Source organism: Alligator mississippiensis, chromosome 2 (genome assembly GCF_030867095.1).
Source record: "Alligator mississippiensis isolate rAllMis1 chromosome 2, rAllMis1, whole genome shotgun sequence".
Classification (NCBI taxonomy): domain Eukaryota; kingdom Metazoa; phylum Chordata; order Crocodylia; family Alligatoridae; genus Alligator; species Alligator mississippiensis.
This window is the reverse complement of record NC_081825.1, coordinates 180,180,377-180,203,931: the sequence shown is the minus strand read 5'-3', so window position 1 is coordinate 180,203,931 and position 23,555 is coordinate 180,180,377. Positions and strand designations below refer to the sequence as shown.

Below are 23,555 nucleotides of genomic sequence, written 5' to 3'. Positions count from 1 at the left end.
TGGGAAGCGGTGCTGGGCCTGCCACTCCCCGTCTTGACAGACATAGGCAGGTGAGGGAGGCAGGGTGAAAGGGTAGTTTCCTTCCCACCTCCTTTTCTCTCTTTCTATCACCGGAGTCACAGGTGGGAGGAGGGAGAGCCTTATACGGAAGTCAAGTCTGGGCAGCTCAGCCTGTGTGAAACCTCAGAAACAGAGAGCAGGGGGAAAACAAAACAGGTTTGGTCAGAGCACAGAAGATACCATCAGTTTCTCTTTCCTGCTTCCTCAGCCAGAAGACCTGCCCCAGACCCAACTCCTGTCAGCAGATCTTGGTAGGGAGACGGAGAGATTCTTCTCTTCACCAATTCACCATGAAGGTAAGAAAAAGAAACCACTTAGCAACTCAACTAACTTGCATTCAGTCTCTCTGGACTGTACATGCCTTTGAAACACAGCACCTTTTAAAATCTCATCCTTTTCACATTTGCGCTCCAAGCCCTTCTAAACCGCAACAATCAGCTTTTAGTACACTCAGCAAATCTAGTGCCTCTTGTCAGTGAGTGACCTGTTTCCCCATATGAAACTGACTAAGCAAAGTCACTCTGTCATGTTGGTTTCACGGTTCCCCACGGCGCCTGCAAGTTGCACAAGTTGCGCTGATTAGGTTTGGTTATACAGTTCATTTATGTTTAGCTGCTGTCAATTTTAGATTATTGGTGAGCAAATGTGAGGAAAAATGTGGGGAGAGAAAGAAACATATTCCACTGAGAAAGTTACATTTGCTTGAGTTAAAGGAGAGTTTAACCAGGAGCCAGAACCTCAGCTTGTAAAAATCAGTATGGTTCTTATGTCTAGTATAAATCAGGTAGTACACTGATTTGTAGTAGCAGGAAGCATGGCCCGCCATGCATTACAAAGTCCAGTGAAACATCATATTTGCTCAATTAACTGCTTGCTTAACTTAGTATTTGCTTCACAAAAAAGTAAAGTTACATGCCCTGCTAAATTGGAAAATAAAAGGCACTTTTTTTAATCCCAAAAGACTCTTGTAGTCTCCTAGGGAGACCAAAACATTTGGCAAACATTCAATCATAGAATCATAAAAAATGAGGGTTGGAAGGGACCTCAGGAGGTCCTCTAGTTCAACCGCTGCTCAAAGCAGGACCATCTCCAACTAAATTATCCTAGCCAAAGCTTTGTCTACCTGGGTTTTGAAAATCATACCATGTACCAATGCAATTGAAGTTTCCTAAGAGTTTCAAATGTCTCTAGGCCAGGGTCAAGATGCAGAGTTATAGGGCATTTGTACATGACACTTTAAAGCAGGTTAAGCACCCTTTTGCACAGCATTAATTGCACTGTTTGCACATTTGGCAGTGTATTGCGCGTTAATTGCGCTGCTGTTTGCATATTTCGTGGCCTAATGAGCCTTAAGTGACTTTGGGATGCAGCAAATGACTTTGGGATGCAAGAAACTAAAACACCTCTGAGGTGTTTTAGTTTCCTACCTTACAGCTGTAGAGGGAAGCACCAGGCCCCGTGCAGCTCAGGGACTGTGCAGGCAACCCCTGCAGGCAGCCTGGCAGCAGCCCGGGAAGGCAGGCTCCACTGAAAGGGGCGGGGGCGGGGAAAAAAAATGGCGAGCCTGATCTTTTTGGTTTTTTTCCCCTGGAGCCTTCCTGCCTGCCTGAGCTATGTGGGGGCCCGGTGCTTCCCTTTGAGGCTGTGGCACCCCCCGGGACTGCCCAAGTTGGGTGCCTACAGGCAGGTGCCACCTGGGGGCCACTGCCACTGCTTCAGAGGGAAGTACCAGCCCCCAGTGTCCCCCCCGCAGCTCAGGGACAGCTCAGCCCACCAGCCCCTCACTCTCCCCTCCCCACCACTGGAGAGGCAGGTAAGGATCGGGTGTGTACACGATGGGGGGGTTTAATTCTCCCTAAACTGAAGCAGTTTTTTTTTTAAAACACCACTTCAATTTAGGGAGAATTAAACCCCTGTATCATGTACAGATGCCCATAGGATATTTACTACAAATGATTTTGGAAGACCAGTAACTTAATTTTGTTACTCAACCGCACAGGGTTAAGTTTGGATGCCCAGGGCACAGGAACAGCAGCGATTTCTGGCTGCTGCTGTGATTTTTTTTGTTTTTTGTTTTTTTGCCTGGTTGCTGCCACAGTTGCGATAATGATCTCACAGCTGCTCACAGCTGCTCCCCCCACAACTAGCCAGTGCTGGGGGCGATTGCCCCATTCAGCTCACCCTAGTTATACTATTGTTGTTACTGTTAAGGCAGGTGCCACCCCAAGACAGCTGCTAATGGACGTAAACTAAAAAAGGCACCTGCTCCTGAATTCTTTACTCCATGAGTAGCCCTTTATAACATGAGCAGTTGCAGGGCTCTAGCCACACGAGCTCTGTAGCATTTAGTATGCTGATGGAGCCTACTAGTGACCATAGGTCCAGCACATAGAAAAGCAGGGCATGATCTCTTCTTGTTGAGGGATCATCCTTAGTGGAGACTGATGTTTCAGAACACTGTACTTCAGGCCAGTGCAGATTAAAGTGGGGCTGGGGAGCAGTGAAGTGGGGCAGGGGACTGGGGATTAGCTATTTCTTTACCTTTTGTCCTCTAGGAAGCTGATTAGCTGCTCTCCCAACACAGGGAAGGGAAGAGATACAACAGCTCCTTCCTCCATACTTAGTGAATTCAGAGTTGTTGCTAAAGTTGCTTGAATTCAAGCACATTGCCAGCACACCTGACCAATTCCATAATCCTTCTCTGGCTACCTCCTGCTGTCTCCACCCCATGACACAGCCATAGGCTAGCTTAAATTATTCTCTGAAAATTTCTCATGTAAAGAGAATGCCTGCAAAGAGTACATAATAATTCTTATGCCCTCCTGCTCCTGGATGTGGTTCCCTGGTATGTAAGAGGTGCATCTACATGTTCATTAATGCGTGGTGGTTACTGTGCATTAAATTTAGTATTTGTATAATCAAATACTAAATAATGTGCAGTAAGCTTTTTAGTGATGGTACTGCGCAGTAGCCAAATAATACTGTGCAGTAGCATATCAGTACTGTTTGTGCTGTGACTTGCGTAGATGTGCCCAGGGTGTATCAGGGCATCCCCACATCCTAGCAATTGATGACTCCTCAAGTGATCCATTTAGACAGCTAGAATAAGTTACAGCAGTTCAAGAACTGCTCTGATGCATGTTGGTGATTGAGACTGGTTCATTAACAGCTGCAATATCCAATGCCTTAAAGCAATCTTTTCATTTGCCTTGGCCATGAGTTAAGCCTAGCTAGACTGACTTGTAGATCTGGCCCACAGTAGCTTCACACTGCCACATACTAGAGCTGGTGAAATAAAATGCTCAAATAATAGTTTATATGATGATTTTTTCCCCCACTACTGATGGTTGAATAAATGATTTGTGAATCTTATTTTCCTCACTAATCAGCCATCTCAAGAGAGGTTCAGATACAGCATTTGTCAATTGTTTTCAGCAATCTCTGAATAATTTATTCGTGAATACACTTTTTTCATTATTCCACCATTGCTGCTGTACATAAAGTTTTCTTTAATGCCTACTGAATATGCAAATATGCTATGCGACCAACTTACTGACGACGTGGAATGAGAGTTAAACAGATACTGTCAAGCCACTGAGGTTTCACAAAATGTCTTTTACCTTGAATGTTATATACTAGCATAGGGTATGTTCCAATCATTGTACTAGAGACTGGGATTTAGTTTTGGTGCTTGATTGGTATTTTTAAATTTAATGACTCTTTCTTTGCATTATTATTACTTATTATTGTTGTAGCACATTCTGAAGTCCTCTTCAGGGACTAGGATTTCATTGCATTAGACCAATGATTTTCAGCCTTTTTAGATTCAATGATCCCTGCCCTATATCTTTTCAGAACTCAGGAACACTTCAGATGAGAACCACTGTTGTACTGCCTCCCCTTACCTCTGTGGTTCTCAATTGGGGTGCTGCTGCTGCCACTGCAGTAAGGTAGAACTGCCCCACACACCTTTCATGGAGCCAGATTTGGAGGCAGCTGCAGCAGAAGTAGGCATTTCTGCCCCAGCCCTTCCTGGATCTACCCTCATATTCTCCTCCAAGAAAGAAAGGCACTCAGGATAATTCCACCTGGGTGCAGTGGTGGTGGTGGAGCAGCAGAAGAATGCACAGATAAATCTCCAGGCTGCAGCACTATTGCCACTGCTTCCAGGTAAAATGATGTGGCATGGCTCTTTTTCCTGTAGAAGCACACAGGGACAGACTGGGAAGGGCTGTGGCAGGAGCAGGTGCTCCTGCCTGCAGTAGGTTGAGAAACTCTGTGTTGGACACCAGGCAGATACAGGGGGAAATGACAGTTCTTCCTCCCAGAACTTCACAATATAAGCATATAAACAGGTTTGTGTAGACCCTACATAGAAGGACCTATGATGTGCCTTGTGAATGTGTAGTTGTGTTTAAGAGGGTGCTGTATACTCATTTACTCCCGCTCCCTGTAGGCACTGGATTTACAACCCATTTCTGATACCTTGCTCCAGGCGAGCACAGCCTTTAGATCAACTACAAATCCTCTGGTTGATAATAGGTGAATTTTATTGATACACAGTAATAGGAAATAAGAGTAATGCAGGCAAAGCAAGCAAGATGACTACAAAATACATTACCCGAATTCCACAGTACCCAGAATATACACATGGCGAGTGGTGCATTCGGCCGGTATGTAAATGCCACCTTGAGGTTTTTTGCTTGAATGGCTGATGTCAGCAACCTTGGAGGTCAGGGACTAATGCCCACTTGTTGTTCTGAAAACTGCTTTTGTAGTCTTTTCTCCTCTGATGACTTTTCATTTCCGGATACCACTGATTGATTTCCATGTGGCTATGCTGTCCACATTCTGTTTTGTCAGCCAAAATCCTATCTTCATAAACCCATCATATGCACACACCTTCATTTAGTCATTTCATTCCAAAACAGAAATTCCAAGGGTTTTTGTAAGTGGGTACTATAGCCCTAGAGCCAGGCCTATCTCTATTATGGAAATAAAGTTTGGATGTTTTTAATTTCCCAGGATGTGTATGTCTGTTGGCCTCAGACACCCTGTCCAATTCCAAGCTATGAAAATACGTGACAAACAGGCTTTTAGAAATCAATTAACCCTTGTCATTCCCCTAGACCATTGTTTTAATGCAATATCTACTTTATCTACAAGCCAATTCCTAAAAGCAATCCTCTAAATATGATTGTCTAGCCATCACTCCTCTGGTTCTTTCTCCAGGGCAGTTGAGATCTGCCCTGTAAAGCAGTCTCAATTGGAGGCCTGAGCTTCCTTGTAGGGGGAAGGGCTATTTAGTAGGTATGTATCCCCTCATGTAGTGCAGAATGGATCTCCATGTCAAAACTGCTGTACAGAAGTATGCAGGGGATATACATTAAATAGAAAAGGATGTGGACAAACTGGGGCAGAGGCAGGGGCAGGAGCAGGGGCAGGGGCTAGGTTGAAAGGTGTGCTCTATTGAAGTTTGCCTTATTCTTCCCACTGTAGAGAAATCATTCTAGAGACTGTGTGGGCAACACAAGCCATTATGGCTGGAGCAGCCACTGTATAATGGATCTGCATTGCAGGGCAAGAGTCCCTTCCCTATCCCTCCGCACCCAGTGCAACTACCATATTTTCTTGTATACAACACACAAGTTTTCCCCCAAAACCAGCTGCTAGAAATTGGAGTGTGTATTATATGATAGAAATATAGTAAAAGCAGTTTTTGGCACTTACTGGGTAAAACCAAAGTAAAATCTGCAGGGAGCAAAACAAGAGCAGGCCTGGCTCCCTAGCAGCTACTACTCAGTTACTTGCTATAAGGAAAGACCTTTTTTTCTTCACAATGCCTTTCAAAAACAAGGTGCATATTTTATTCCATGCCATATTGTATGCAAGAAAATACAGTATTCTGCCTGGGTAAAGGGGGTGGATTTAGCCCCACTGAACACATAAACTTTATCAGGTTTGCTGCTAAGTCCTTCTAGACAGACAGATTTTAGGGGGAAGCATTTAGGATCCCCAGGGCATTTCCCCCCACTCTCAGAGAGGAAAGGCCCCAAACTAGTCAGGGGCAAATGTAAATGACCAAGAAGTGATCACTGCAGTCCTTCCCTTAATGTAAGGATATGTTATGGGCCATGGGGCACCACCTTCTCAGTCACACACCACAAATAGTTAGGATGGTGCTAATAATAGCCAAAGTTGCAGGGGGAGATCAGGATGGCTCCCTGCAGTGATGTTCTGATACCCCAGGAGGGTGCCAAAGAGAGAAAGCATGCCAGAAAGAAGGTGGAGCAAAAGGTAACTACCCAGGAAATTCCTGAGTGAAGAAAGCAAGGCAAATCCTAAATTACCTTTTCCTCTAAAGACTTCCAGTTATCACTGATATTGTGGTAGCAACAAGAGGATATAAGTGTGGACTTGCCACCTGTGTTTGAACCACCATGGGCGCATCTACACATGATGCTATGTCGCCGTAGCAATGTGCTATGGTGCCATAGCATCTGCGGGCAAAAACTGTGACACTGACACTACGTCGCCGTAATAACGCAATCCCTCAGTATAGCATGTTGCTATGGTGACACAGTGGTTAAAAATAACTGCACCGCCAGCATGGCACAGGCTGCTTCCAAAAGGAAGTATTAAGTGATGATGAAGTAACAAAGGCACCATAGGGTCACATGTAGACGCACCCCATATCACCTAACCCTGCTAAAAGAACATGGTAGCTCACATACCAGTGCTTGCCTATGCTGAAGTTCCTATCTCTGCTACCACTTGTGCATCTGAAATGCTGGTATCTGTATAGAGAGTCTTAGCAAATTAAGGAGAGAGCAGAAGGAGCGGTGAGGGGACCAGGGAGATAGCAAGATCCTCCCCATTATTAGGGCATTCCTAGGTTGGTGTAAAGCCAATCAAATAGCTCCTACACCATTCCTCAGCCTGTGTCTGGTACAGGACTCATAGCTGAAGAAAAGGGACTGCTGCTCCTCTGTGCCTTAATCATACTTTGCTTCATAATAGCCACAGGACAGCCATTAGGCTTGTTATAACTTGCACCAGGGAAACTATACTGATGGAGAGCTGCCATTGGATCAGAGAGGCAAAAGACAGCTATCAACCACTGCTGCACTCCTCGCCCCCTCTATGTCCCCAGTCTGACATATCCCCTCCTCAGCTGTGATGAGCGCTTTGCCCTCACAGATTAGACTCATGTCCAGCGTTTCAAGTAGCTAAACCTGAGATGCCGGCAATTCTTGAGCTCTGTTCTCAGCTCTGCCACTGACTCACACCATGTGGCCTAAAGGAAGGGTGTAGGGGCAATTTCAGAGCTGCAAGAGCTCCCTCCTAGTACTAAAGAAAGGCACAAGAAAGTCAGAGCTCTGAAGCCAGTAAACACCAGGGCATTGTTACATTAAATTTGGTGGCACAGATAGGCCCAGAGAGTCAAAGGCATTAATGTGACCCTGTCACTACACCCCACTAAACTGTAAACTGGGTTCAAGGTTTCGTGTCAGAGAGATCTCAGTTGTCCCAGTCCCCTGGCAGCAACCACTGTTAAACCTTTTTAACTTTTTTTTGAAAGATAAATAAAAGAGGAAGAAAGGCAAAGACTGAAAATACAGATTCTGCCTTTGATGTTGACTCTTACTTGCACCCTCACTTAGGGAAAAACACATGGATACAACCATGGATACAGCCATATTAAAGAGGCCATTCTTAATGGACTGGCCGATGCCAACATCTTAAGGGATAGCCAGCACAGGTTTGTTGCGGGTAGGTCTTGCTTGACCAATCTCATTTCCTTCTACGACCAGGTGACCTATCACCTGGACAAGGGAGAAGAGATTGATGTCATATATCTTGACTTCAAAAAAGCCTTCGATCTGATTTCCCATGATCGCCTCTTGGAGAAACTGGCCAATTGTCGCCTTGGGTCCTCCACGATCCACTGGCTGGAAAATTGGCTCCGTGGTCGGACCCAGAGGGTAGTAATTGATGGAAGTCACTCATCGTGGTGTCCTGTGACCAGTGGGGTCCCCCACGGCTCTGTCCTTGGACCCATACTGTTCAACATCTTCATTAATGATGTGGACGCTGGAGTCAGAAGCGGACTGGCCAAGTTCGCTGATGACACCAAACTTTGGGGCAAAGCATCCACACCAGAAGACAGGCGGGTGATCCAGGCTGACCTGGACAGGCTCAGCAAGTGGGCGGACGAGAACCTGATGGTGTTCAACACCGATAAATGCAAGGTTCTCCACCTTGGGAAGAAAAACCCGCAGCATCCTTATAGGCTCGGCAGTGCTATGTTGGCTAGCACTATGCAAGAAAGAGACTTGGGGGTCACCATTGATCACAAGATGAACATGAGCCTGCAGTGGGATGCTGCGGCTAGTAAAGTGACCAAAACGCTGGCTTGCATCCATAGATGCTTCTCAAGCAAATCCCGGGACGTCATTCTCCCCTTGTACTCGGCCTTAGTGATGCCGCAGCTGGAGTACTGCGTCCAGTTTTGGGCTCCACAATTCAAAAGGATGTGGAGAAGCTTGAGAGAGTCCAGAGAAGAGCCACGCGCATGATCAGAGGTCAGGGAAGCAGACCCTACGATGACAGGCTGAGAGCCCTGGGGCTCTTTAGCCTGGAAAAGCGCAGGCTCAGGGGTGATCTGATGGCCACCTATAAGTTTATCAGGGGTGACCACCGGTATCTGGGGGAACGTTTGTTCACCAGAGCGCCCCAAGGGATGACGACTAGGTCGAATGGTCATAAACTACTACAAGACCGTTTCAGGCTGGACATAAGGAAGAATTTCTTTACTGTCTGAGCCCCCAAGGTCTGGAACAGCCTGCCACCGGAGGTGGTTCAAGCGCCTACATTGAACACCTTCAAGAGCAAACTGGATGCTTATCTTGCTGGGATCCTATGACCCCAGCTGACTTCCTGCCCTTTGGGCAGGGGGCTAGACTCGATGATCTTCCGAGGTCCCTTCCAGCCCTAATGTCTATGAAATCTATGAAATCTATGAAATATCAACCACTATGAGACTTGGTCCATTTGTACCAGTGTTGGACAGTTTAAGGCATTAGGTTTAACTGCCTCCCTGCTCACAGCTCACAGCAGTGTGGCAAAAGATGGAGCCTTGGCTGGCTAAGCCAGATTGTTACTAAACCCAAAGAAGAAAGACATATTGGAAACAGAAGAAATAAAGTAGAGAAGGAAAAGGATACCCCAGGGAGGGGGTGAAAGCCGAAACTCATGTTTCATGTTCCAGATGCTGTTCAGAATTTAGGAAAAGGTACTGGAGATGGTGATGTCATGTGGTTTGGTCTGGTTCAGGACATCTTTCAGGATCAAGCTGGTGAGGACCCAGTGGTGTCATGGCAGATCCCAAGGTAGTAGGAGATGGGAGGGTGGGTGGCAGCTATGACACTTATTTCACTCTTTTAAGTCCTTCCATCTTCTTCCTATCTCAACTGGAACGATGCTTTCTTCTGGCTGGCTCACCAAACTGAAGAAATTGAAGGGGAAGTAAGTTGAATAATTCCTTTATTGAAGGAATTAGGCCTAATTTCTGGCACACTTATTTAATTCTTTGATTCCCTGTGGCTCATATGCTCTGAACACAATCCCAGAGTTGTGTTGATAGACCTTTCTGTTTGGACTAAATCAGTCTTCCTATCTTTAACCTTAAACAATTGTAGAAACACTTTTATGTAACAAGCTGGGTTGAATGTTTTGGGTTTTTCCTCTTGAATGTCTTAAAGAGTCCAGACTGCTGCAGAACATCAGAGCATCAGCTGTGTTCCAGATCTCAGTTACAGGAGCTGCCAACATGGATTTGGTGGACAGACAAGTTTCTTTGGCTTCAGTCCTGTGGGCTGAGCAGGAATTGTGTAACCCAGTGATGAGGTAAAACTACAGATCTCAATCACTAACAAAGGGCTAGCAAGTTAGAGGACTTTAACAAGTGTGGCGTGTTTGTCAGCAGCAGCCTGGGTGGCCGGCTTGAAAGGGGCTCTGGATGATAGGTGGGGCATTCCCACCAATCAGGTAATAGCTGGGGAGAGGCTTCCCCTGCCCCTAACTTGGGCAAGGCAAAGAGCACGGACCTGGGTGAGGACTACACCCCCTCTCCCTGACTGGTCCACTTGCAATCCAGGGGCAGACCCTCCGGAGGGAATAAAAGAACAGTGTGCCTGGCACATGGGTGTCTGCATCGAGGGACAGTGAAGAGGGTGGGTGAAGAAGAGCTGGCAGAGCTGGTCAATGAGGTGGAGCTCTTGCCCTGAAGAGGCCAAAGAACCCCCTTTGCTGGATGGGAAGCAGCAGGTGGCCGTGTTCGCCAGTCCCGCAATGAGGAAAGCTGATCTCAATGCACTCAGGCGATTAGTCAAGGACACACTGCAGAGTAGGAGTTTTGAAGGGATGGGAGCCCAAGAAGGGTGGCTGTGCCTTAAGGAAACGACCCTTCGGGCACAAAGCAAGATGATCCCTGAGCGAGGCAAAAAAGGGAAAGGGGCCAGGAGGCTTCCATGGCTGACCAGAGAAATCCAGGGCAGCCTAAGGGCCAAAAGGGGAGCACATAAAAAGTGGAAACAAGGTGAGATCACTAAAGATGAATATACCTCCTCTGCTCGTGCTTGTAGGGAGGCAGTTAGATGGGCCAAAGCTACCATGGAGCTGAGGATGGCAACCCAAGTAAAAGACAACAAGAAATTGTTTTTTAGATATATTGGGAGTAAAAGGAAGGCCCAGGGAGGAATAGGACCCCTGCTAAATGGGCAGAAACAATTGGTGACAGACAGGAGGGACAAAGCTGAACTCCTCAACGAGTTCTTTGCCTCAGTGTTCCTAAGCGAGGGGCACGACAAGTCTCTCACTGGGGTTGTAGAGAGGCAGCAGCAAGGCGCCGGACTTCCATGCGTAGACCCTGAGATGGTGCAGTCACTTGGAAGAACTGGATGCCTTTAAGTCAGCAGGCCCGGATGAGCTCCATCCAAGGGTGCTGAAGGCACTGGCCGACATCATTGCAGAGCCACTGGCGGGAATATTTGAACGCTCGTGGTGCACGGGCCAAGTCCCGGAGGACTGGAAAAGGGCTAACATGGTCCCCATTTTCAAAAAGGAGAGGAAGGAGGACCTGGGCAACTATAGGCCAGTCAGTCTCACCTCCATCCTTGGTAAAGTCTTTGAAAAAATTATCAAGGCTCACATTTGTGAGAGCCCAGCAGGGCAAATTATGCTGAGGGGAAACCAGCACGGGTTTGTGGCGGGCAGATCGTGCCTGACCAATCTAGTCTCTTTCTGTGACCAAGTTACGAAACGCCTGGACACAGGAGGAGGGGTGGATGTCGTATACTTAGACTTCAGGAAGGCCTTCGATACGGTATCCCACCCCATACTGGTGAACAAGTTAAGAGGCTGTGATGTGGATGACTACACAGTCGGGTGGGTGGCGAATTGGCTAGAGGGTCGCACCCAGAGAGTCGTGGTGGATGGGTCGGTCTCGACCTGGAAGGGTGTGGGCAGTGGGGTCCCGCAGGGCTCGGTCCTTGGACCGATACTCTTTAATGTCTTCATCAGCGACTTGGACGAGGGAGTGAAGTGTACTCTGTCCAAGTTTGCAGATGACACAAAGCTATGGGGAGAAGTGGACACGCCGGAGGGCAGGGAACAGCTGCAAGCAGACCTGGATAGGCTGGACAAGTGGGCAGAAAACAACAGGATGCAGTTCAACAAGGAGAAATGCAAAGTGCTGCACCTAGGGAGGAAAAATGTCCAGCACACCTACAGCCTAGGGAATGACCTGCTGGGTGGCACAGAGGTGGAAAGGGATTTTGGAGTCCTAGTGGACTCCAAGATGAACATGAGCCGGCAGTGTGACGAAGCCATCAGAAAAGCCAATGGCACTTTATCGTGCATCAGCAGATGCATGACGAATAGGTCCAAGGAGGTGATACTTCCCCTTTATCGGGCGCTGGTCAGACCACAGTTGGAGTACTGCGTGCAATTCTGGGCGCCACACTTCAAGAAGGATGCGGATAACCTGGAGAGGGTCCAGAGAAGGGCAACTTGTATGGGCAAGGGCCTGCAAACCAAGCCCTATGAGAAGAGACTAGAGAAACTGGACCTTTTCAGCCTCCGCAAGAGAAGGTTGAGAGGCGACCTTGTGGCTGCCTTTAAGTTCATCACGGGGGCACAGAAGGGAATTGGTGAGTATTTATTCACCAAGGCGCCCCCGGGGGTTACAAGAAACAATGGCCACAAGCTAGCAGAGAGCAGATTTAGACTGGACATTAGGAAGAACTTCTTCACAGTTCGAGTGGCCAAGGTCTGGAATGGGCTCCCAAGGGAGGTGGTGCTCTCCCCTACCCTGGGGGTCTTCAAGAGGAGGTTAGATAGGCATCTAGGTGGGGTCATCTAGACCCAGCACTCTTTCCTGCTTATGCAGGGGGTCAGACTCGATGATCTATTGAGGTCCCTTCCGACCCTAACATCTATGAATCTATGAATCTATGAGGGAGTGCGGCGAGCAGTGCACGAACAGTGCACGCCAGGTCCAGGAGCGGACCAAGACCCTGGGAGCTGCTTGAGGTGGCTCAGGTCTCCAAACCCTGACACTAGGCCAGGAACTTGGTGCACGAATAGTGCATGCTGGGTCTGGGAGTGGACTGAGATCCTGACAGCTGCTCGAGGCAGTTCGGGTCTCTAACCCCTGTGGCATGAGGCCAGGTAGCAGTGCACAGGCTGGTGCACAGTGGGTTTGAGAAGGAACAGGCCCTGGGAATTGCTTGAGGCGGCTCGGGTTCTCCAACCTCTGGCACGAGGCCAGGCTGTTGGCATGCAGGCAGCGCATGGAGGGTCTGGGAGCGGTCCGAGACCCCGGCGCTGCACAAGGTGGCTTAGGTCTCCAACACCTGGCATAAGGGAGAGCCACTGGTACAAGGAATGATGCACAGGGCCCCAAGCAGGCTACCAGGGGGGTAGCCGGGGGCAGCTGTGAGCCCCTGCTGAGCCAGAAAGCATCATGATTGGGGAGATGGGGACGGCCTCATCGGGCTTTGGAGTCATGAGTGCCAGGAAAGGGGATTTCCCACAGTGGAGGTGGGAATCGCCCATCAGTGAGCCTAACCTCAGGTGGAGAAGCCTGAAGGGGAGGCACCCCTGGGTTTGGAGGTTTCCCTTGTGGACTATACCAGTTGGATGGTCGAGGGCACTGGGGATCTTTCCCCCTCTGGAGTGCTGCCAAGGCTTCAGAGGCAGCCCAGGTTGTACTTTGTGTCTTTCAAGGTTTAAGCTTATCTCTGATATTCTTGCACCTCATATTTTGTAAGTTAGTGCCTTATATTTGGTGTATTTGTGTCTTTTGTTGGTGAGCTCACATTTTATAGAGTTTAAGGTTGTATCATCTTTATCTGAGACCTTGGTTTTGATCTTTTTACAATATTTACCTGAATCCTGAGGGGTGTGTGTAGGATTGTATATATACATTACATATAGTTTCCAGGTCCTGTATACATATGTATGTTCCACTTTTAACTCTTATTTATTATTAAATAAATTTGTACATAGCTAAGTTCATAGAGTGTCCAGGTCTACTCTATAGGGATAGGAGGGAAACTGTGAGCAGCAGCAGTTTCACCCCACAGTGCCCCTGTTCTGCTAACTTTTCCCTTTGATTGGAGAGGAGAGTACACAACTAGGTACTACCCAGGCTACACAAGGAAAGTATCATGTGGACCAAGGAAGGAACTTACACGCTTGTATGCTGGAGCTGCCTTTGCACTGAACCAAGCGTCAGGGGATCAATTTTAAATGGTTCTTAAATCACAGGTCCTATTTCCCATAATTGTAATCTTAGTTACTTTTACATACATTTCAACTGTGAGCCACAATATCCAGGAGGCAAATTTGTGGATCCATACTTGCTTTGAGAACATATGCACAAATCTGAGTTGCTCAAACCAGCACCAAACCACTGAATCTGAACCCAGCTAAGTCAATGCATGTATCACGAGCCATTGCTGTTTAAAAACTGCTCTCAGTAACAGGAAGGAACTGTCTCTGATGTTCTCCACTGCTGAGTTTGCGGTCATTGGACCAAACCTTCCCTTCTGAGTGGCTTCATCTGCTCTCGTAATCTGTGTTTCTGGCTGCTCTTACATTTCCTCAGCAAATTGGATAGTGGGACAAATGCAACATAAACAAGAGATGTAACGTACACCCATTCTTGGTGTAAGTCAGCACAGTTTAGCTCCGTTAAAGTCAATAGAATTTCACTTGCTTACACCAAATCTGGATTTGACCCACAGTTGCAATTCTGAAGCAAGAACAATTCACATGCCCGGGGAACAGTTTTTTCCTTTAACTTTTATAATTACACCAAAGCCAGTTGAATCAGTGCCAGCAGGTAGACTCCAGAGCAGCACATTTAATTGCAGGGCCCCTCAGAAAGAGTCTGAATGATCATTTCAAATGGAGACAAGAGTGAACCAAACTCTACAACTGCTAACTTTCTGTGGAGGTTCTGAATCCAGAGCCAAATTTCACAAATTACTCTTAACTTTAAAATTGATTGAACAAAGCCCCTGAATCTGAACCTTCCTGAACTTCATAGTGCTTGAAATTCGGATCTTCTCAATGGGACCTCTTGTATGAAGCAGTCATTGGAAATAGGTCTATCAGACAGTGATCTGTTGTAATGGTCAGCTATGGAGGGAGTGTGCAGTAAAGAACATCTGTACCACAGACTTGTAATAGCCTGACTACCCACTGCATGCTTAACACGCAGCCAGAGGTGATCCCATTCCATCCTGCTCAAGTCCCTCTTTTGTGGCACATGATTATCTTAACCATAAGATTAAGTTACAAAAAGCAGCAAGCAGAAGGGAGACCTGCCAATCTTTTATATTAACTGTTTTTCAGGGACTTGAATAGGGTGGAATCAAATCACACCCAGCACCTAGAAGCCATTTAGACACCTCATTCATTGCCAACAGTATACCAAAGCGTGGGTAAGTGGAGCACAAACCAGAGGATCTTTCAAAGGAGGTGGGGGCACCAAGATGGAACTAGGGAGGTGCCTCACCCTCCCATCCCCATTTCCCACCCTGCCCTGCACACTGCACCTTTCCTGAAGTGGTCTGGCCCTGGCAGTGAGGAGGACAGTGCAGTAGCAGCAGCACACTGTGGTTCATCCAGAGGGCACAGGGAGGGGGATTGGCTCCTGCCGCTGTGTGCATCCTGGGAGGGCATGGGGCGGGGTGGGTGCCCAGATCTGCACAGGGCGGGGTGAGCTGCAGCTGTGGGCTGGGACCAGGGGTCGCATTGGGCTGGGCTGGGCTGGGCTGGGCTCAGGGTGGGCAGCAACGATGCTGGGACAGGGGCTACAAGGGGGGCTGCAGCCACCCCAAATTTTGCCATAGCCTCCTCCGGTAGCCCCACTTCCAGCACCACCACTGCCCACCCCAAGCAAGGTTCCCTCTAAGGTGCACACGTGCATGGCTGCGCACAACTAAGAGTCTGGCCATGCACAGCCTTTTCAAGGCTGCACACTGGGAGAGGAGCTGAAGGTAAGCTCCAAGAGGAGGTGGGGGCGGTGTCTCCTCGCTCTCCAAAGCGATGTGGGGCAGCGGAGCAGTGTCCCGGACTCAGCAGAGCCTCACTCAGGGCAGGCGGCGGCTCCTCCCCAAGGTGTGGCAAGGCAGGGATGAAGGCTGGGGCGGGGGGCTGGCGGGGGCTCTGCCAGCTCTGGGGAACTTCTCTACTCCCCGGCCCTGGTGCCATAGGGGAAGTAGGGGAGCAGAGAAGTTCCCCGGAACCGGCGGAGCCCATGCCAGCCCCCGGCTTCAGCCTCTGGCCCCCAGCCCCCAGCCCCCAGCTCCAGCCTCCAGCCCCCGGCCCCAGCCTCTGGCTCCAGCCTGTGGCCCCCAGCCTGTGGCCCCCAACCTCCGGCCCCCAGCCTCTGGCTCCAGCCCCCCAGCCCCCAGCCTCTCGGCCCAGCCTCCAGCCTCTGGTCCCCAGCTCCAGCCTCTGGCCCCTAGCCCCCGGCCCCCAGCTCCAGCCTCTGGCCCCTAGCCCCCAGCCCCCAGCTCCAGCCTCTGGCCCCAGCCCTCAGCCCCAGCCTCCGGCCCCCAGCCTCTTGTCTCCAGCCCCCAGCTCCAGCCCCCGTTCCGTAGGTCCAACATCCAGCCCCCAGCTCCAGCCCCCGTTCCCTAGGTCCAACATCCAGCCCCCAGCTCCAGCCCCCAGCCCCCAGCTTCAGCCTCTGGCTCCAGCACCCAGCCTCCAGCCCCCAGGCCCCAACCCCCTTCAGTAAGCGTCCCACACCGGACCGACATGACATGCTCACAGACCAACGCGGCACGCTCACGGACCAACACAGCATGCTCACAGACTGCTACTCCTTAGAGGAAATACTGACCCCAAGTACAGCACAGCGCAGCCCCCCGCCCATGCTCCCAGCCCCAGCCTACAGCTGCAGCCTGCCCCACCTCACCCTGTGCATATCTGGGAGCACCCCCCCGGTGCCCTCCTGGGGTGTGCTCAGTGGCGGGAGCTGCTCCCCCTTCCTGCTGCGGCTCCGTCCTGCACCCACCCCACCCCAGCCCCTGCCCCATTCCCTCCCTCACCATAGGGGGTGTTGATCTGCCCCCCCATGTCCCTTCCCTTCCCTCTCCCTGTCTACTACAACAGATTTACCAGCTGCACACAGCTGTATTGGAAATCAGATTGGCATTGACCTATATGCCTCCTTAAAAATCAGCTATCGGTTTCAGACCCCCAAATCTCTATTGGTGTACCCCTATTGAGAACGAGTGCTCTAGTCCCTATGCTCTGTCCACTCAACTGAATTCCAAGTTTGGGGTGTCCCCAGTCACCCCCTTCAGTGGCCTCCACCTCCCTTTAGCCATGATCCAGTCCTTTGGGGAGATGTGACAAACATGAAACACCAGTGCCAGTACTGACTCAAAGAAATGTCCCACACAGGGTTCACCACTTCCCCTTGGTGGTGGGCTCCAAGTAGAAAGAAAACAAAACAGAAAATATCTGGGGCACTTAGCTTGCTTCTTGTGCAGGTCTGCAGCTTTCCTTCCTCGGGGCTCCCTCCTGAGTCCTCTTGCTGCAGTCTGAGCTCCGAGCCTTGCGCCCCTCCAGGAATGTGCTGTCTCTGGTGGTTGCCACAAGCCAACTTCCCTCTCTCTTCCAGAGGCTGGCACGTATACAGGGTGCTTGGGTCACCTGTCCCTCTGCTTCTGCCTCTTAGATCATGTGGCACTGCCTGCACCTGGACCCAGTGGCTATCTTGTTACAGGCTTCCCTGCATGTGAGTCTGATTTGAGCAACACAAAGAAGGTGCAAGCAAAAGAAAGGGGGAGACAAGGCTGGGGTTGGTGAAATCATAGGAGGAAGAAACCAGGGACAGGGTGAACTGGCAGCCAAAAAGTGAGGGAGAAGAAAGGGGGGAAGGGGTCACACATGCTTAGGTCCTCTTTCCTGTCTAGTATTGGGGTACAGGCCCCATTATAGTACCTATAGAAAAATAACTTCAACTATACATCTATAATGCTGGGTTCTGATCTAGCTGTTATAACTCAGGAAAGAGACCTTGGAGTCATTGTAGACTGGGGTGGGCAAAGTCTGGCCCTCAGGCCAGATCTGGCCCACCAAATAATTGTATCTGGCCCATAGGTGGGCGACTGTGAGTTCATGGGACCTGGCCTGTGGGCACCTGGTGGCTCTGGCTGCCACGTGGTGCTGGCAGGGCAGGGTTGTTTCTGCTGTGCTGGACAGGTGGGTGGGACTGTCTACCCAGTGCTGACATGGTGGTGTGCTACAGTTCTGGGAGGCATGATCAGATGGTGTAGGGATCAGGCGGGTGAGAGAGAGAGAGAGAGAGAGAGAGAGTGGCCTTTGAGAGGACACCAAAACTCATTAAGTGGCCCTCCAGCCAAAATATTTGCCCACCCTTGCAGATATTTCTCTAAAAACATCAACTCAGTGTGCAGCTGTGACCAAAAAGGCCAATAAAAATGTGGGCATTATTAAGAAGGGAATTGAAAACAAAATCGAGAATATTATCATACCATTATACAAATTCATGGTGCACTGCATCTTGAATACTGTGAACAGGGAGCTGCTGTTCACTAACAAGTCCCAAAATACTAGAACTAGGGGGAATCCACTGAAATTAGCAGAAGACAAGTTTAAAAGTAACAAGAAAAGTACTTTTTTATACAATACATATTAACTTGTGGAATGCATTGCCACAGGAGGGGGTGGAGGCAGATAGCACACCAAGGTTCACAAAGGGACTAGACCAGGGGTGGGCAATTATTTTGTGTGGAGGGCCACTTACCCAGTTTTGGCAAGCTGTCGAGGGCTGCATGGGTAGCCCTGCCTTGTGACAGGTGCCCTGCCCCTGAGTCACCATCTTCTGACTGGAAGTCCCACCCCCTAATCCCTGACCTTTGCCATTAGAAGTCCCTCCCCTTGCCCCTGGAAACAGTCCTTTCAGCAAGGGGTTTTGCCATCTCAGACCCAGAAAAAGACCAAATTATATACTAAAAAGCAAACATCTAAAACATTCATTAATTTGATTTCAAAAAATATTTTTGTCCTGGTTTACATGTGTTTGTGCAGTATTACACAGAGCTTAAGTATATAATAGCTTAAAATGAACTCTCACTCTTGTATATTGTAGGGGTTTGCAGGGTATGGAGGGTATAGGTTTGTTGGGGGCTGAGGGTCTGGGGGTATGTGGGGTGTGGGGGAGGGTGTGTCTGTGTGGGGTGGATAGGTGTAGGGGGTGTGGGAGCATGTGGGTGTGTGTGTGGATATATGGGGTCTGGCTGGATATGGGGTTTGTGGGGTTTGCTTGTGTGACTCGCCCTATGAACACACACACACACTCCCTCCTTGCCACCGCCACACAAAGAGTCCCTCCACACACACAGTCTCTCCTCACATGTGCACATGCGCGCGCGCACACACACACACACACACACACACATATACACCCCTACTGGTGGGTCCTGTGCTCCCCCAGCCTGGGGATGTAGCTAGAAGCCAGGTGGTGCTGGAGCAGTGTGGGGGCAAGAAGGCAGGGAAATGGTTGGGGGTGGGGCAGGTCTGGGCTGCTCTGTCCTGCCGGCTCCCCCTGGATCCTACTGCCCCTGGCTCCTGTCATCTTTGACAGGCATCCAGGAGCAGATAAATATTTTCTACATTTTTTAGGTGTCCTGCGGGCCAGATAGAATGGCCTGGCAAGCTGGATTTTGCCCATGGGCTGTATTTTGCCCAGCCCTGGACTACACAAGTTCATGGATGGTAGATCTATTAATAGCTGTTCAACAGAATGGTTGGAGATGTTTCCTCTGGCATCTCTAAACCAACAATGGTAGATGTCATGGAGAGTAATGAAGAGGGGATAGATGACTTCAGATCAATCCGATTCAGTGCTCTCCCTGTACAGCATTCACTTCTGCTACTGCTGGAAACAAGATACTGAGCTAAATGGACAATTGGTCTGACCCATTATAGCACTACTTATGTATTTATGTCCTCTAAATTATTGTGCATAAGCCTCTGAGCAATACTTATCTTTCAGCCATGCACAATGTTAGCACTGCTATTTGCCAACACTTCAGGTTGTTTGTTCAGAAATGAGTCATTGACTGTAAGCGTGAAGCTGGTCAAGTAGGTGCTGAAACACAGTAGCATCTATAAGATCTGGCATCCCTACATCTCTGTAGGGCATGGCTACTACTGTCAGTCACATTCAAAATATAAAGAAAAACTTGAGAATTGTCTTAATTCTCTGGGTCACGGACTCTCCAGTAAAAAGAGAACACTAACTGTGCTTGTGAGCTTGCTGGTTTCCTTCTTCATCTTGCTGACTGTGCTTAGTAACTTCTGTATTTATGTATCTTCAATGTAGTCCAATCCCACAGGCCTAAACTCAGGTTAAATCAGCATAGATCCATGGAATTTTGTCTATTTACTGTTGCTGTAAATTTAGATCCAAGATTTAAAACCAGTACTGCTTTCACATGTTTGTAAGCCGAAATGATCAGTAAGGTTTGCTTAAGTAAGTACTTACTCAGCCTTTGTATGCTACTGTCTCTGGGTTTGATCCTAAGCCTGTTTAAGTCAATGACAGTCTTTCCTTTGACTGGTGGATTTTGAGTCAAGCTTGCACACAGGATCATAGGAAAGTAGGGCTGTGCGAGGCTTCGGACAGAGCTTTGGATCCAGAGAAGCTTTGGACGCTTCAGGGATCAAAGCAGCATGTCCAGGTCAAAACACTGGCCTCATTAGGCTTCCCGAAGCTGTTTGGAGCCGCCTTGGAGCTACCTCTGAGATCCGGCCATAGGGTATAATGGGGAAACAATAAAATATCTATAACTGTGTCTTGGGGCGAGGGAGACACTACTGCAGGCCACTACTGCAGTGTTACCAGTTACCAATCAACCATGATTCACTCAGGGACAAGCTCAATACACAGGACCTAGGTAATGTAGCCAGTTAATTACCATCAATTAGCACCTACAAAACGAGACAAAGGAGAGGACCGAATCAATACAATCAACTGCCCCAAGACAGACACAGTCAGTCCCACAAGCACTATGGCACAAGTTTCGTCCGTCAGCAGCTAGGGATACAGGGCCCCAGAACCCCCCTGCACTGATCTCCTCGACAGCTGGCAGGCGTCATGGCCTCAGCAGGGGCCACCATCGCTGCAGCTGTCACCCCGCTGCGCCTTAACACATGCAGTGTCACTCTTGGCACGAGTTTTGCTTGTCCACAGCTTGAGGGGCAGTTCCACCCAAACCCCTGCACTGATCTTCTTGAAATTTGGCAGACTTTGTGGCCTCAGTAAGAGCTACCAGCTCTGCAGTTCTGACCCCCCTGTGGTGTAACACATAGACGTGACAGGAGTTTTGCTTTCAGGAATTTGGGGTACAGTTCCGCCAAACCCCTGCACTGATCTTCTTGAAACTTGGCACATTTTGTGCTCTCAGCAGAGCCTACCATCCCTGCATGTTTCATCCAAATTGGACAAAACCCAACAAAATTATAGATATTTAATTGATTCCCCGTTATAACCTATGGCTGGATCTCCGAGGTGGCCCCAAAACTTCGGAGCTGCTTCAGCTGGATTGAGATGGAAACCTGGTCTGGAGCTCTGGATCAGATCATGGCCATCTGAGGCGTCCAGATCCAAAGCCGGATCAGATCGCTGCCGACTCGCACAGGCCTATAGGAAAGTAGGGATGGGAGGGTTTTCTTGAAGTCGTAGATTCATAAATGTTAGGGTTGGAAGGGACTTCAACAGATCATCGAGTCTGACCCCTGCCTAGGCAGAGAAGAGTGCTGGGGTCAGATGACCCCAGCCAGATGCCTATCCAGCCTTCTCTTAAAGACCCCCAAGGTAGGGGACGTCACCACCGCCTTGGAAGACCATTCCAGACTTTGGCCAACCTTACCATGAAGAAAAAGCAGCAAGCTACCACCTGAACAGAGACTTGAACCCTGGAGCCTCAGATTAAAAGTCTGATGCCCCTACCAACTGAACTATCCAGGCTCATATAATTGTGTACTTCAGCACTCAACTCAAGGCAGGATTGCCCTTGACTAAACTCTCACAAGCAAGTGTCTGTCTAAATGTGCTCTTGACAATTTGGGGGGATTGAGGCAGCCTGTTGCAATACTTGATTCTAGGAGTCAAGCCTGTCCCTAGGAGTTGCTGCTAATGGCAGCAAACTGCTTGCACTTCCTGGGGCCCTGCAATGGGCCTGTCATCACAAGGGGGATCTCTACCACTCACCAGGGGGAGACAGCCATCTCCTGTCCAGGTCTGGGAGTTGCTCCCTGCCGCAGGGGGACTGCCTGCTGCCAGGGTGGGGACAATGTCCCCCTGCCCCAGTAGCAGGGAGCTTCTAGCCCCAGCTCCCTGATTAGGACAGAGGACTTGGAAATAGCCGCAGGGGTGGGACGGGTCCCAGCTCCCTGCCCTAATCTGCCAGTGGGGCAGCTAGTAGGAAGGCCTCAGTCACCCAATCAGGGTGCAGGGATGGCACCTGCCCCTGACTGTAGGGTTGGGGCTGGAGAGCCTGTTCCCTCCTCAGCTCGGCAATTGCAGACCTGGGTGGGGGAGAGGCTGTAGAGCTTGTTCCCTGTTCAGCTCCATGATCGTGGAGCTGGGTGCGGAAAAGGCTCCCCGACCCCCACCAGCAGGGAGTTCCCAGCACCAGCTCCGCAACAACAGGGCCAGTGCTGGGAGATCCTTATCTCTCAGTGCCAGTCATGGAGCTGGTGCTGGGAGATAAGGATTTCCCAGCTCCCATTCCCTGATTGCCATCTCAGAGCAGGGGGCTTGGAGCTCTCTGCTGCTGGGGCAGTGGGACATAGCCCTGCCTAGGCTCTGGTGCAGGGGTGGGCAAAATGCAGCCCAGGGGCCGCATGCAACCCACCAGGCCATTCTATCTGGCCTGCGGGGCCCCTAAAAAATTTAGAAAATTTATATTAATCTGCTGTGGGCTGCCTGTCATGCTGCCCTCTATGGCTTGCCAAAACTCAGTAAGCAGCCCTCTGTCCAAAATAATTGCCCGCCCCTGCTCTGGTGGCAGATCCCACCCTGGCAGCAAGCAGCTTCTGGCTCCCGGGTGGCCGGCTGACCAGGAACAGATTTGCTTCTGGTCAGGCATCTATATGAGCACTACTGCACAGTTAGTAATCACAACTAAATTTGCTACTTGCATTTTCAGGTAGCAAATTTACTTGCACTTAGCAAGGTTTACCATGCAGTAAGCATGTGCACATGTAGATGCACATGCTTACTACACAGTAAACTATGCTACTTCACAGTAAAGCACCTTGTGTAGATGCACCCCTACTCTATTTAGAACTGAAGAGGCCTTACCTGAAGTACAGTGTCTGGTTTTGGGCACTGCACTTCAAGAAAGATGAAGACAAATTTGAAGGAGTCTAGAGGAAAGCAACAAATATGGTTAGAGATGTAGAAAAAATGATGTATAAGGAAAGGTTGGAAGAACTGGGATTATTTTGCCTGGTGAGCATTTTGAAGAAGGATTTGAAAACAGTCTTCAAATAAAAAAAGGAGTGCTATAAAAAGGATGGTGACAAACTGCTTTCTGTGTCCACAAGGGATAGAATAAGTCATAATGCGCTTAAATTGCAACAAGGAAGATTTAGGTGGGATATTAGGAGAAACTTTCTTACCATGGGGGTGGTTAACCACTGGAACAGATTACGAAGAGTCTGTGAAATCTCCATCCATGGAAGGTTTTAAGAGCAGATTAGACACTTGACTGGGATGGGTCAGCCAGGAATGATTTTGCCTTGAGCAGAAAGCTGGATTAGATGACCTCCTGAGGGCCCTTCCTGCCCTGCTTTTCCATTCATATTTTAAATGAATTTCCCAACAGAAAACAGATGGTCTCCACATTCTACCTTGACAGTCACAAGTCACA

The 23,555-nt window shown here is 49.2% G+C and overlaps 1 protein-coding gene across 2 annotated transcripts in view; it reads left to right on the top strand.

The window, feature by feature from the left end:
- The first annotated feature begins 134 nt into the window (after window positions 1-134).
- ANO9 (anoctamin 9) overlaps window positions 135-23,555 on the top strand; it is a 64,043-nt gene continuing 40,622 nt past the window's right edge. The window contains exon 1 of one of the 2 annotated variants that reach the window (XM_059722519.1): window positions 135-356. In XM_059722519.1, the coding sequence (XP_059578502.1) occupies window positions 351-356 (6 nt within the window). In that variant the 5' untranslated portion in view covers window positions 135-350. The remainder of the gene's footprint in view (window positions 357-23,555) is intronic. The other variant, XM_006275061.4, reaches the window with a different exon arrangement.